The following is a 13,965-nucleotide window of genomic DNA, read 5'->3' on the forward strand; positions in this document are numbered from 1 at the left end:
GTGGCTGTATCAATTTACATTCCCACCAACAGTGCAAGAGGGTTCCCTTTTCTCCACACCCTCTCCAGCATTTATTGTTTGTAGATTTCTTTTTTTTTTTTCGGTACGCGGGCCTCTCACTGTTGTAGATTTTTTGATGATGGCCATTCTGACTGGTGTGAGATGATACCTCATTGTAGTTTTGATTTGCATTTCTCTAATGATTAGTGATGTTGAGCATCCTTTCATGTGTTTGTTGGCAATCTGTATATCTTCTTTGGAGAAATGTCTATTTAGGTCTTCTGCCCATTGGGTTGTTTGTTTTCTTGATATTGGGCTGCATGAGCTGCTTGTATGTTTTGGAGATTAATCCTTTGTCAGTTGCTTCATTAGCAAATATTTTCTCCCATTCTGAGGGTTGTCTTTTTGGCTTGTTTATGGTTTCCTTTGCTTTATGGTTTCCTTTCCTTTGTAAGTTTCATTAGGTCCCATTTGCTTTTTTTTTTTTTTATTATTTCCATTTCTCTAGCAGATGGGTCAAAAAGGATCTTGCTGTGATTTATGTCAAAGAATGCTCTTCCTATGTTTTCCTCTTAAGAGCTTTATAGTGTCGGCCCTTACATTTAGGTCTTTAATCCATTTTGAGTTTATTGCTGTGTATGGTGTTAGGAAGTGTTCTAATTTTATTCTTTTACATGTAGCTGTCCAGTTTCCCAGCACCACTTATTGAAGAGGCTGTCTTCTTCACTGTATATTCTTGCCTCCTTTATCAAAGATAAGGTGACCATATGTGTGTGGGTTTATCTCTGGGCTATTTATCCTGTTCCATTGATCTATCTTTCTGTTTTTGTGCCAGTACCATACTGTCTTGATTACTGTAGCTTTGTAGTATAGTCTGAAGTACTGATTCCTCCAGCTCCGTTTTTCATTCTCAAGATTAATGTGCCATTTAAAGCTGGTGGTTCCTTATTTATTTTCATTTTGGATGATCTGTCCTTTTCTGAAAGTGGGGTGTTAAAGTCCCCTACTATGATTGTGTTACTGTCGATTTCCCCTTTTATGGCTCTTAGCATTTGCCTTATGTATTGAGGTGCTCCTATGTTGGGTGCATAAATATTTACAATTGTTATATCTTCTTCTTGGATCGATCCCTTGATCATTATGTAGTGTCCTTCTTTGTCTCTTGTAATAGTCTTTAAAGTCTATTTTGTCTGTTATGAGAATTGCTACTCCATCTTTCTTTTGATTTCCATTTGCATGAAATATCTTTTTCCATCTCTTCACTTTCAGTCAGTGTGTGTCCCTAGGTCTGAAGTGGGTCTCTTGTAGACAGCATATATATGGGTCTTGTTTTTGTATCCATTCAGCCAGTCTGTGTCCTTTGATTGGAGCATTTAATCCATTTACATTTAAGGTAATTATCGATATGCATGTTCCTATTCCCATTTTCTTAATTGTTTTGGGTTTGTTATTGTAGGTCTTTTCCTTCTCTTGTGTTTCCTGCCTAGAGAAGTTCCTTTAGTATTTGTTGTAAAGCTGGTTTTGTGGTGCTGAATTCTCTCAGCTTTTGCTTGTCTGTAAAGGTTTTAATTTCTCCATCAAATCTGAATGAGATCCCTGCTGAGTAGAGTAATCTTGGTTGTAGGTTTTCCTCCTTCATCACTTTAAATTATGTCCAACCACTCCTTCTGGCTTGCACAGTTTCTGCTGAAAGATCAGCTGTTAACCTTATGGGGGGATTCCCTTGTGTGTTATTTGTTGTTTTTCCACTGCTGCTTTTAATATTGTTTCTTTGTATTTAATTTTTGATAGTTTGATTAATATGTGTCTCGGTGTGTTTCCCCTTGGATTTATCCTGTATGGGACTCTCTGCACTTCCTGGACTTGATTGACTATTTCCTTTCCCATGCTAGGGAAGTTTTCAACTGTAATTTCTTCAAATATTTCCTCAGACCCTTTCTTTTTCTCCTCTTCTTCTGGGACCCCATAATTCGAATGATCATGTGTTTAATGTTGTCCCAGTGGTCTCTGAGACTGTCCTGAGTTCTTTTCATTCTTGTTTCTTTATTCTGCTCTGCAGTAGCTATTTCCACTATTTTATCTTCCAGGTCCCTTATCCATTCTTCTGCCTCAGTTATTCTGCTGTTGATTCCTTCTAGAGAATTTTTAATTTCATTTATTGTGTTGTTCATCATTGTTTCTTTGCTCTTTAGTTCTTCTAGGTCCTTGTTAAATATTTCTTGTATTTTCTCCATTCTATTTCCAAGATTTTGGTTCATCTTTACTATCATTACTCTGAATTCTTTTTCAGGTAGACTGCCTGTTTCCTCTTCATTTGTTTGGTCTGGTGGGTTTTTACCTTGCTCCTTCCTCTGATGCATATTTCTCTGTCTTCTCATTTTGTTTAACTTACTGTGTTTGGGGTCTTCTTTTCGCAGGCTGCAGGTTCATAGTTCCCGTTGTTTTTGGTGTCTGCCCCCAGTGGGTAAGGTTGGTTCAGTGGCTTGTGTAGGCTTCCTGGTGGAGGGGACTGGTGCCTGTATTCTGGTGGCTGTGCCTGGATCTTGTCTTTCTGGAGGGCAGGGCCACGTCCGGTGGTGTGTTTTGGGGTGACTGTGAACTTAGCATGATTTTAGGCAGCCTCTTTGCGAATGGGTATGGTTTTGTTCCTGTCTTGCTAGTTGTTTGGCATAAATCCATTTTGAGTTTATTGCTGTGTATGGTGTTAGGAAGTGTTCTAATTTTATTCTTTTACATGTAGCTGTCCAGTTTCCCAGCACCACTTATTGAAGAGGCTGTCTTCTTCACTGTATATTCTTGCCTCCTTTATCAAAGATAAGGTGACCATATGTGTGTGGGTTTATCTCTGGGCTATTTATCCTGTTCCATTGATCTATATTTGTGTTTTTGTGCCAGTACCATACTGTCTTGATTACTGTGGCTTTGTAGTATAGTCTGAAGTCAGGGAGCCTGATTCCTCCAGCTCCGTTTTTCATTCTCAAGATTAATGTGCCATTTAAAGCTGGTGGTTCCTTATTTATTTTCATTTTGGATGATCTGTCCTTTTCTGAAAGTGGGGTGTTAAAGTCCCCTACTATGATTGTGTTACTGTCGATTTCCCCTTTTATGGCTCTTAGCATTTGCCTTATGTATTGAGGTGCTCCTATGTTGGGTGCATAAATATTTACAATTGTTATATCTTCTTCTTGGATCGATCCCTTGATCATTATGTAGTGTCCTTCTTTGTCTCTTGTAATAGTCTTTAAAGTCTATTTTGTCTGTTATGAGAATTGCTACTCCATCTTTCTTTTGATTTCCATTTGCATGAAATATCTTTTTCCATCTCTTCACTTTCAGTCAGTGTGTGTCCCTAGGTCTGAAGTGGGTCTCTTGTAGACAGCATATATATGGGTCTTGTTTTTGTATCCATTCAGCCAGTCTGTGTCCTTTGATTGGAGCATTTAATCCATTTACATTTAAGGTAATTATCGATATGCATGTTCCTATTCCCATTTTCTTAATTGTTTTGGGTTTGTTATTGTAGGTCTTTTCCTTCTCTTGTGTTTCCTGCCTAGAGAAGTTCCTTTAGTATTTGTTGTAAAGCTGGTTTTGTGGTGCTGAATTCTCTCAGCTTTTGCTTGTCTGTAAAGGTTTTAATTTCTCCATCAAATCTGAATGAGATCCCTGCTGAGTAGAGTAATCTTGGTTGTAGGTTTTCCTCCTTCATCACTTTAAATTATGTCCAACCACTCCTTCTGGCTTGCACAGTTTCTGCTGAAAGATCAGCTGTTAACCTTATGGGGGGATTCCCTTGTGTGTTATTTGTTGTTTTTCCACTGCTGCTTTTAATATTGTTTCTTTGTATTTAATTTTTGATAGTTTGATTAATATGTGTCTCGGTGTGTTTCCCCTTGGATTTATCCTGTATGGGACTCTCTGCACTTCCTGGACTTGATTGACTATTTCCTTTCCCATGCTAGGGAAGTTTTCAACTGTAATTTCTTCAAATATTTCCTCAGACCCTTTCTTTTTCTCCTCTTCTTCTGGGACCCCATAATTCGAATGATCATGTGTTTAATGTTGTCCCAGTGGTCTCTGAGACTGTCCTGAGTTCTTTTCATTCTTGTTTCTTTATTCTGCTCTGCAGTAGCTATTTCCACTATTTTATCTTCCAGGTCCCTTATCCATTCTTCTGCCTCAGTTATTCTGCTGTTGATTCCTTCTAGAGAATTTTTAATTTCATTTATTGTGTTGTTCATCATTGTTTCTTTGCTCTTTAGTTCTTCTAGGTCCTTGTTAAATATTTCTTGTATTTTCTCCATTCTATTTCCAAGATTTTGGTTCATCTTTACTATCATTACTCTGAATTCTTTTTCAGGTAGACTGCCTGTTTCCTCTTCATTTGTTTGGTCTGGTGGGTTTTTACCTTGCTCCTTCCTCTGATGCATATTTCTCTGTCTTCTCATTTTGTTTAACTTACTGTGTTTGGGGTCTTCTTTTCGCAGGCTGCAGGTTCATAGTTCCCGTTGTTTTTGGTGTCTGCCCCCAGTGGGTAAGGTTGGTTCAGTGGCTTGTGTAGGCTTCCTGGTGGAGGGGACTGGTGCCTGTATTCTGGTGGCTGTGCCTGGATCTTGTCTTTCTGGAGGGCAGGGCCACGTCCGGTGGTGTGTTTTGGGGTGACTGTGAACTTAGCATGATTTTAGGCAGCCTCTTTGCGAATGGGTATGGTTTTGTTCCTGTCTTGCTAGTTGTTTGGCATTGGGTGTCCAACACTGGAGCTTGCTGGCTGTTGGCTGGAGCTGGTTTTTAGCATTGAGACAGAGATCTCTGGGAGAGCTCTCGCCAATTGATATTACATGGGACTGGTAGGTCTCTGGTGCTCTCATGTCCTGCACTTGGCTCTCCCACCTCAGAAGCTCAGGCCTGCCACCAGGCCTGAGCACCAAGACCCTCTCAGCCACATGGCTCAGAAGAAAAGGGAGAAAGAAAAGAAAGAAAAAAACATAATAAATAAAAAAATAATTAGAATAAGAAAAATTTTAAAGTAATAATAATAAAAAAGAAGAGAGCAAAGAAACAATAAACAAATCCACCAATGATAACAGCACTAAAAACTATTCTAAGATAAACATAAAAGTCAGAAACAAATCAGTCACAGACAGCAAACCCCAAGTCTACAGTTGCTCCCAAAGTCCACTGCCTCAATTTTGTGATGATTTGTTGTCTGTTCAGGTATTCCAGAGACGCAGGGTACATCACGTTGATTGTGGGGATTTAATCCGCTGCTCCTGAGTCTGCTGGGAGAGATTTCCCTTTCTCTTCTTTGTTCTCAGAGCTCCCGGGGTTCAGCTTTGGTTTTGGCCCCGCCTCTGCGTGTAGGTCGCCCTCTGGCATCTGTTCCCACCCAGACAGGACGGGGTTAAAGTAGCAGCTGATTAGGGGGCTCTGGCTCACGCAGGCTGGGGAGAAGGAGGGGTATGGTAATTATAATGGGAATGTGGCGTGAGCTTGTGGAGGCAGAGGGCAGCGCGATGCTGCAGCAGCCTGAGGCATCATGTGTTCTCCTGAGGAAGTTGTCCCTGGATCAAGGGACCCTGGCAATGGTGGGCTGTGCAGGCTTCTGTGGAGTGGAGGGGTGTGTGGGTAGTGACCTGTGCTTGCACATAGGATTCTTGGTGGCTGCAGCAGCAGTGTTAGCGTTTCATGCTTGTCTCTGGGGTCTGCGCTGATAGCCGCGGCTTTAGCCTGTCTCTGGAGCTCGTTTAGGTGGTGCTCTGAATCCCCTTTCCTTGTGCACCCTGAAACAATGGTCTCTTGCATCTTAGGCAGTTCCAGACTTTTTCCCGGACTGCCTCCCGGCTAGCTGTGGCACACTAGCCCCCTTCAGGCTGTGTTCATACAGCCAACCCCAGTCCTCTCCCTGTGGTCTGACCTCCGAAGCCCGAGCCTCAGCTCCGAGCCCCCATTCGCCCTGGCGGGTGAGCAGACAAGCCTCTTGGGCTGGTGAGTGCTGGTTGGCACCAATCCTCTGTGCGGGAATCTCTCCACTTTGCCCTTCCCAGGTACGTAGGGAGTTTCTTGCCTTTTGGGAAGTCTGAGGTCTTCTATCAGCATTCTGTAGGTGTTCTGTAGGAGTTGTTCCACAGGTAGATGTATTTGTGGGGAGGAAGGTAAATCTCCACGACTTACCCCTCCACCATCTTGAAGGTCTCCCCATCATTGTTGTTTGCTGTTTTACTTTTTACCTTTTTTTGAGCACTCAAAAATAATTTATTTACTGGTATATTTTATTAAAGTCTCCAGGTTCTTGTGTATTTATTTTATACCCCTGGTTTCTCAGGGAGTGTGAGGTGTAAATTCTGTTATTCTTCATTTTAAGTCTGAAATGATTTGTCTGGATAAAAAACTTTTGTTTGTCTCTCAGCACTTTCAGAGTATTTCTTCAGTGTTTTCCTGACCTGTATTCTTGTTGATGAGAAGTCTGCAGTGAGTCTAACTAAAAATTGTATTTTATCCTTGATGTTCTGTAGCTTCCTTTCCTGGTGTAGATTTGTCTTTATTTAATCATGCTTTGTTCTCAGAGTACACTTTCTATTTGAGGGCTTATAGGGTTCCTTAATCCTGGAAAATCGTCAGCAATTTCCTTTTTCAGTTATTGCTTCTGAGACATCCTCTTGTTATCCTGTAGTTGAATGTTGAGTAAGTTGATCACGTAATTGTTCCATCTAGGACACTCTTTTGAGTGAAGAAGCACAGATGAAGTGTTAGGATGGACTTAAACCAGAACTGTCCTGGGCACCATGGACACGTGACCGTCTCAGACGTTGCAGCATCTCAGTCTCTCTTTCCTGTCTCCTAACTAGTCTGTCATATATTTTTGTCTTTTTGCCTTTCTGGGTTATGTTATGGGCAAGTATCTCTGTATCTAGCCTAAAGGCGATCTCATCTACTGCATCTTAAATATTTCAGTTAGTACTTTTTTCCTTATCCTCCAGATACTGTATCATTCCTGCCTTTTTAGTTTAGCAATTTATTATTTTTTGGAAGATTGCTTTCATTTATCTCTTTGAACATTCTCAATATATTTATTTTAGAGTTTGTCATACTTCTATACATTGAACTCTGTCTGGAGTGAGTTTTTGTTTCAATTATTGATATCTTTAGTCCTCTTTCTTACTGTTAGACTTATGCATGCATATTGGGATTTTAGTTCGTAGACTCTCCTTGAGTGAGAAGTTTTTTTTGTTTTTGTGTGTTTCTCTCTCCTTCCCTCCCTATCTAGGAGTTTCACTTTTGCCTCCACATGACTCTTGGTACCTTAAGTGCAGAACTGGGTCCTATTTGTTCACAGTTACATATCCCCTGAAGAGATGCTGGGAAATGGCAGGTTTAAGCAGGGAGCACAGAAGTGAGCCGGCTTAGTGGCTTCTTGGGCATGCTGTGGACTTGCTTCTTTCACCCCAGGCCCGCATCTTTTGGAAAAGCTGCAGCTGCAGGCAGTAGGTTGACAAACTTTATCTTGTTGTTGTTTTGTCTCTCTTTACAAGTAGGGGAACATCACTTCAGTGTCTGGCTTCGGGTAGCAAGCCTGGATGAGTCCCCTCTAACACGGACTACTTCAGTCCCTCAGAGTCCACAGGGGCCAACCTCCCACTCTCACTGCCTATTTCCTGACCAGAGCCCTGGCCAGACTGTTGTGTGTTTCTGATGCGTTTCCTGATTTGTGGAGATCCTAATCTTGTGTTCGAGCATTCTCAAGTCCTTCAGAGTCTATCCATGATTGTGATGTGTTTGGCACAAAGAGGCATTTTTGAAGTCTGAACTCACTATGCCATGTTAATTTACAACAGTACTGATGTGAGTTTTGAAGAGGTATACATGAGTATAATATTGCCAAATCCCCCCTTGTCTAAAACGTCTTTCTCTTACCCTCACCCATGAAGGCTAGTAGGTCAACTTGGATCACAACACTTTCTCTCACACTTCACAAATACTATTTCACTGGCTTCTAATTTTTTTTTTTTTAATGCTTCCTTTTGCATTTTTATTTGTGGCACTTTGCTTGCCAACCTTCATCTGGGCAAGCCCTGCCAACTCCATCCACATAAACAGCAGAGATCTCTTTTAGTAATGAAGGATATTATTACTATATCTTGCCTCAACTGAAATGCAAACCCAATTTGATTTTTTCCTCAGGTGGGATGCAGACAGAGAACATCCAGATAAAAGGTGTTATCATTCACGAGTCAAGACAGAACCGTTATTTTGTAGCTAAATGCCACTCACAAAGCACAATCACTGGCTTCTTTTGTTTCCATTTTCAGAGGCGGGTTTTGCTGCTAATCTGATTTTCTTTTCTAAGTAACAAACTGTTTCTTGCTGTTTACAGGATTTCCTCCTTTATTCTGGAAATTAACAAATTATGTGTTTAGCTGTGAGTCATTTTCCCCCCATTAATCCTATCAGGCACACAGAGAATCATTTCAAGGTGAAAAAACAAGTCTATTCTTAAGATTTGAGAAGGGCTATGCTTAAATTTATTTTATGTAGGGTTCCCACGTTGGATCTAGGTAGTAGAGCGTCTCTGAGCTGAGTGACCCACTGTTAAGTTACTTAAACTCTCTGTGTCTTGGTTTCCTCATCTACAAAATGGAAATAATAATCATGGGATCCACATCAAGAGTTAACATGAGCATGAAAGGTGTTGATTCATGGAAAGTGCTTGGAAAAGCGCCTGTCATACACTAAGCATTCGATAAACATTACTTATCTTTTCTTTATTATTTCACTTACCTTTTCCTTAAGTAATTTCTTTCTCTTGTATTTTGCATCCGAAAGCTTGGAGAATTCCTTAAGCTAATCCTCTAGTTTGTCAAATAAGTCACCAAAGGATCGGCTGCGCTGTTCACCGCTTCTGTTAGTTCAGCTGTTTGATTATACTTTATGAAACTCTTGTTCTCAGGTTGTACCCTTTCAAACATAGTCTACACTTGTTTTATTGCTGCATCTTGATTTCACAGTGAGACTATGAATTAGAGGTTTTTTCTGTTGTTTCTTTGCTTGCTTGCTTTTAGTTCAAAGAGTTCCTTGCAATAATATGTTTATCTGGGAACCATTGACCCTGAATACTAAAGTTGGGTCTCCACTGTGAATGTGGAGGCTTTATGTTTCTTGTGATTTTTTTCTCCCCCAGTCTGCTTGTAGTTATGAATGGAGGTGTAGTTTTCAGTAATGATAACATTTCTTGCTATGGAAAGTTTACATTTATTATAATTTTGTCTGGGATGGGGACAGAGATCAGGCAGAGGGAGATAACCAAAGTAATTTGCAGTGCTGATATGTGTCATTCATTAATTGCACTCATGTGTCTGTCTGTGTGTCTGTACTTCTGTCTGAGCATAACTGATATTGTTTAAAAAGGCAGTTTTTGGAAGGTTTTGACTAGAAACCTCCTGTTTAATCTTGTACACACAAAAAAATAAAGTATATGAAGGCATATGCTTTTTGTTGGTGATTTTCAGCATCTGTTCTGGGGCTGGGAAAAGGAGTGCTTTTGGTAAACATTATTAGGTGGTACTTTACTGAGAGAAAGCAACGTTAAAATACTAGAAAATGGGTAGGAGACTAGTTTTTCACTTCAAAGAATAGTAAATCATTCAGTGCTCTTAATTTATGAACTAGTTCATGAAATTTGTGGTTCCATTGTAAATAACATTCTCTTCATTAATTCAGTATTTTGAAAATTGTCTTTATTTTTTTAGGATTGAAACTTGTAGCATGGCCAAGCTCTTTATGAAATTTTAGGTTAAGGTTTATAAGCTAAATGTCCATCTTATTACAGCCCTTATGGACGAAAGCGGTCAGAAGATGTTATTTCCTTTCTAAAATCTGAAGTACATCTTGTGATTCCTAATGTGGTAAGTATTATTAAATATTCAAGTTAAGACAGTGGTATTTTGGTAATGTATTTAAGAAGTATAGCATTAGAACTGAACTTTTATTTAATCTCTTGGTCCTCTGTGCTTTTTGACTTCACCTCCGTACTTAACAAAAATCAAAGTGTATCATTTATATCTGTTGTAACAATTACTTCTGCAGAGCTCATGGTGTATTAAAGGTTGGTGTAAGAGTTAAGTGTCTGTTGGGCCATCAGTTAGCAAGTACCCTACAAACCATCTTGGTTTTTCTTACTTCAGACATTAAATTATCTAAATAAGGCCATCTCAGAAGTCCAAATCCCTATACTGAACACCCAACTGTAAGACAACCCATGGCAGAATAGAAACAAAGAAAGAAAGAGAGAGTCTGTGCCCTGAGTTCATGGGTCCCTTGTGCCTTCTTAGGGCACTTTCCTCTACCACCCCTCCGGCTGCTTATTTGCATCTGGAACACCAAGCCATACAGGATGACTGAGATGCATTCTGTGACAAGCCAAGGGTTAAGGCCAGGCAGGAACAATCTATGGCTCACCTGACACCACATCTACACAGTCTGGCCTCCTGGAGGACAGCTTCTTTGCTTATTTGGTGCATTTCAAAGAACTGAGGTCAAAATCTTGGCAGTACAGTTTCTTCTGTTACTCTGCTTCATGGACATCCAGCACCTGCCCACAGTATTTGGCTGCAGCCAGCCACCCTCACAGGGAAAGGATGACAAGTACTATGTTTGACCTTTCTGCCTGCAGGAATTGGTAGAATAGGAAAGCTTGAAGATCGGTAAAGTCTGCAGCCTACCTTCCTCTACCATCCCTCTCCTCGAAGCAGCCTTCCACTGGGCCAGTGGAGGCTGTCCCTGCTCAGTGGGGAACAGGTGTGGTGAGAATCAGAGGGATGGATTTGTATGTGTTGGCAGCACCAGGAACTTATTTCTTCTTTCCACAGGTAATGGTTCCTAGTTTGGATGACATTCAACAAGCCATTAACCGTATGATCCAGTTAACCCTGGAGGTCAGCAGAGGAGTGGTTCACTGGGGGCAACAGCAGACCCGTCACATCAAGACCGTCATTAGCAGCCCCTCCCATACCACTACTGACGGGACCCATCCGAGCACAGGAAAGCAGTTGAAGAAGGAAGACAGTAAGAATGTTAAAACAAATCTCAGATGAATAGAGTCTTAGAACTATAACAGTTAGTAAATGGTCTTTCTTATTCTTCCTGGGTATGACAGCCTATAGATATTTTTACACTCATATTTATATGTGTATTGGTTAAATTTTACATTAAAAAAAAACACTAGTGTTCTCCATCTTCCGTCTTCAACATAGCATGCAGACATTTCAGATTTTGATCGTGGGTGAACAAGTATATTTATCACTGTTCTACTACCGTAGTCTCAGATTCAGAGTTAAAAATGGAAATAAACCTTAGAACTAGTTCTATTTTCAGCATTGTATTTGATCTGACAAACTTAGTTTGCTAGAACGTAGCGCTTAGAAAATCTGGGTCATGTGTTCCTTGTACATTGAAATATATATAAGCTGTTCCTTTAAATAATTACTAGTGTGATATGACACTGACCCAAAATTGCACAGACATTTTTGGATACTTTCTTGTATAGAAAACCAAATTCTTTTTTTCTTTTTTGCTGTTCTGCCACATTAACATTTTTATTTCTTTATTTTTGACAAAAGTTATACATATACATGATGTTCTGATATATGTATACCTTTGTGAAGTGGTTACCACAAAGTAAATAACATACTCATCACCTCCCATAGTTAACCATGTTTTGTGTGTGTGGTGAGAACACTTGAGATCTACTCTCTTAGCAAATTTCAAGTATACATTATTGTTAACTATAATCACCATACTACACATTATGTTTCCAGAATTTAGTCATCATGTTAGTGAAAGTTTGTACCCCTTGATCAACATCTCCGCTTTTCTTCCACACCACCCCAAGTATCATTTATAGACACTTCAGCTAACTGTTGCCATGCAGGAATACCTGCAATCTGGAATTGTTCATGAAATCTCATGATTTTTTAATTGTTAACAACTGCTTTAAAAAAGTAAGGAACTGTTTGGGCCAAACAAAAGTATCCGTATGGTCTCTGCTTGATGGAGAAAACTTGAGAGTTTCAGTCAAGGCTGTGACATGACTAGGTTTCAGCAAGAGATGTTTATCATGGTGGTTGTGTGATCTTTATATACCAGATGCTGAGTTGAAGACAAGCATATGTTGTCTCATTTAATCCTCACAAGTATTTCCATGAAGATTAAATAATTGGCTTAAGGTCATTTGGGTAGTAAACGTAGTGGCTCTCCTTTAACCACAAGCCTGTTCTGTAGGGTAGCAGTTTCAACTCTTCTGATCTTTCCTTGGAGGACGTTTCGTTTTGGGGGGAGTGGTTAATCGGTGTCTTTCAGTTCTCTTCTCTGAATAACAGTTTCCCCACTTTAAAGAAACCTAGACCTCAAAATCTGACACAGTAGTTTAATAAGAATAAGTGAAGCTAGCGAGAGAATAGCTGTTAATTACTTGGAACGGGATGGGGGGGTCTTTAAGAAAATAAAGTTTAAAAAGTCTATAAATGTTACAATTGATAGTATTTAAAGTTGAATATAGGAGTTATCTATAGGATAAAAATGTCTGTTTTCAGAATCTTTTGAAGAAATTATCCCCACACGGAAGCTGAAGAATTTTTATCCAGGTGTGGCAGAGCACAAAGATGTTTCCAAGCTGGTCCTCCTCCTTTCTTCCTCTGTGAATTCTCTCAGAAAGGTGGCTCATGAGGCCCTGCAGGACTTTGAAAATTACAAGACGCTCTGGACAGAGGACCGAGACGTGAAAGTGAAGGTATGTTTCTGCTACTTGTGATGCAGTTTGGTTTTTTTTTTAACACCTTTATTGGAGTATAACTGCACTACAATGTTGTGTTAGTTTCTGCTGTATAACAAAGTGAATCAGCTATATGTATACATATATCCCCATATCCCCTCCCTATTGCATCTCCCTCCCACCCTCCCTAATCCCACCCTTCTAGGTGGTCACAAAGCACCGAGCTGATCTCCCTGTGCTATGCAGCTGCTTCCCACTAGCTATCTATTTTACATTTGGTAGTGTATATATGTCCATGCCACTCTCTCACTTCGTCCCAGCTTACCCTTCCCCCTCCCCGTGTCCTCAAGTCTGTTCTCTGTGTCTGTGTCTTTATTCCTGTCCTGCCCCTAGGTTCATCAGAAGTTTTTTTTTTTTTTAGATTCCATATATATGTGTTAGCGTATGGTATTTGTTTTTCTCTAACTCCTGTGGGAGGACCAAGAAAACATCAGTGGTAATGATGAGAACTCAAGAACGGAGGCCGAGAACCTGTAAATGCCACACACCTAACACATCATGTCTTGCGTAATTCTCACACTGACACTGGGGCAGTTGATAATAATGAGGTTCAGGCAGATTTTGTTTAATTTGGTTAAACAGCTGAGTGCTAATTATGTTCCAGACATGCCCAGAGGTCGGGTATTCAAGGGTGTGTCCAGCTTACCTAGGCTCAGCTGTATGTTTGGTTGGAGACTCAAGGAAACTTTAGAACTCTGAATAACCATTCAGAAATGTGAAATTCCCTCACATAGCTTCCTCTTTCAGTGCTAACTGTTCATCCCTTTCTCTACCGAGCCACTGGCCTGATAGCACATACAAGAGGAAAAATATATAAGCAGATGCAGTTTTCTAATTCAACTATTAGAGGCGTAAGATTTACATTGTCAAAAAGCCGAAGAAAATGTTGATTCTTTCCTTGCTACAGGAGTTTTTGGCTAACAACCCCTCTCTGACCGAAATCAGATCCGAAATTCTACGCTATGCTACTTTTGAGCAGGAGATTGATGAGTTGAAGCCTATTATAGTTGTAGGAGCACTTGAATTGCATACAGGTATTTTATAAATATTATGTAAAGTGTCTGTATTTTCACATGAAATGTTACTTCATTTAGAAAGCAGTTATTAAGCTACCTTGGTACAATATTATAAATATTAAGTATTTC

General features: G+C 40.0%; 1 protein-coding gene across 1 annotated transcript in view; it reads left to right on the forward strand.

Annotated features, from left to right (window-relative positions):
• The window catches only part of DNAH8 (dynein axonemal heavy chain 8), a 318,214-nt gene that overhangs the window by 80,428 nt on the left and 223,821 nt on the right, over nt 1-13,965 (forward strand). The window contains exons 25-28 of the mRNA XM_024766073.1: nt 9,821-9,896; nt 10,860-11,055; nt 12,582-12,778; nt 13,728-13,854. Of these exons, the coding sequence (XP_024621841.1) occupies nt 9,821-9,896; nt 10,860-11,055; nt 12,582-12,778; nt 13,728-13,854 (596 nt within the window). The remainder of the gene's footprint in view (nt 1-9,820; nt 9,897-10,859; nt 11,056-12,581; nt 12,779-13,727; nt 13,855-13,965) is intronic.

The sequence above is a fragment of the Neophocaena asiaeorientalis genome, unplaced genomic scaffold (genome assembly GCF_003031525.2).
Source record: "Neophocaena asiaeorientalis asiaeorientalis breed wild unplaced genomic scaffold, Neophocaena_asiaeorientalis_V1.1 scaffold46, whole genome shotgun sequence".
NCBI lineage: Eukaryota > Metazoa > Chordata > Mammalia > Artiodactyla > Phocoenidae > Neophocaena > Neophocaena asiaeorientalis.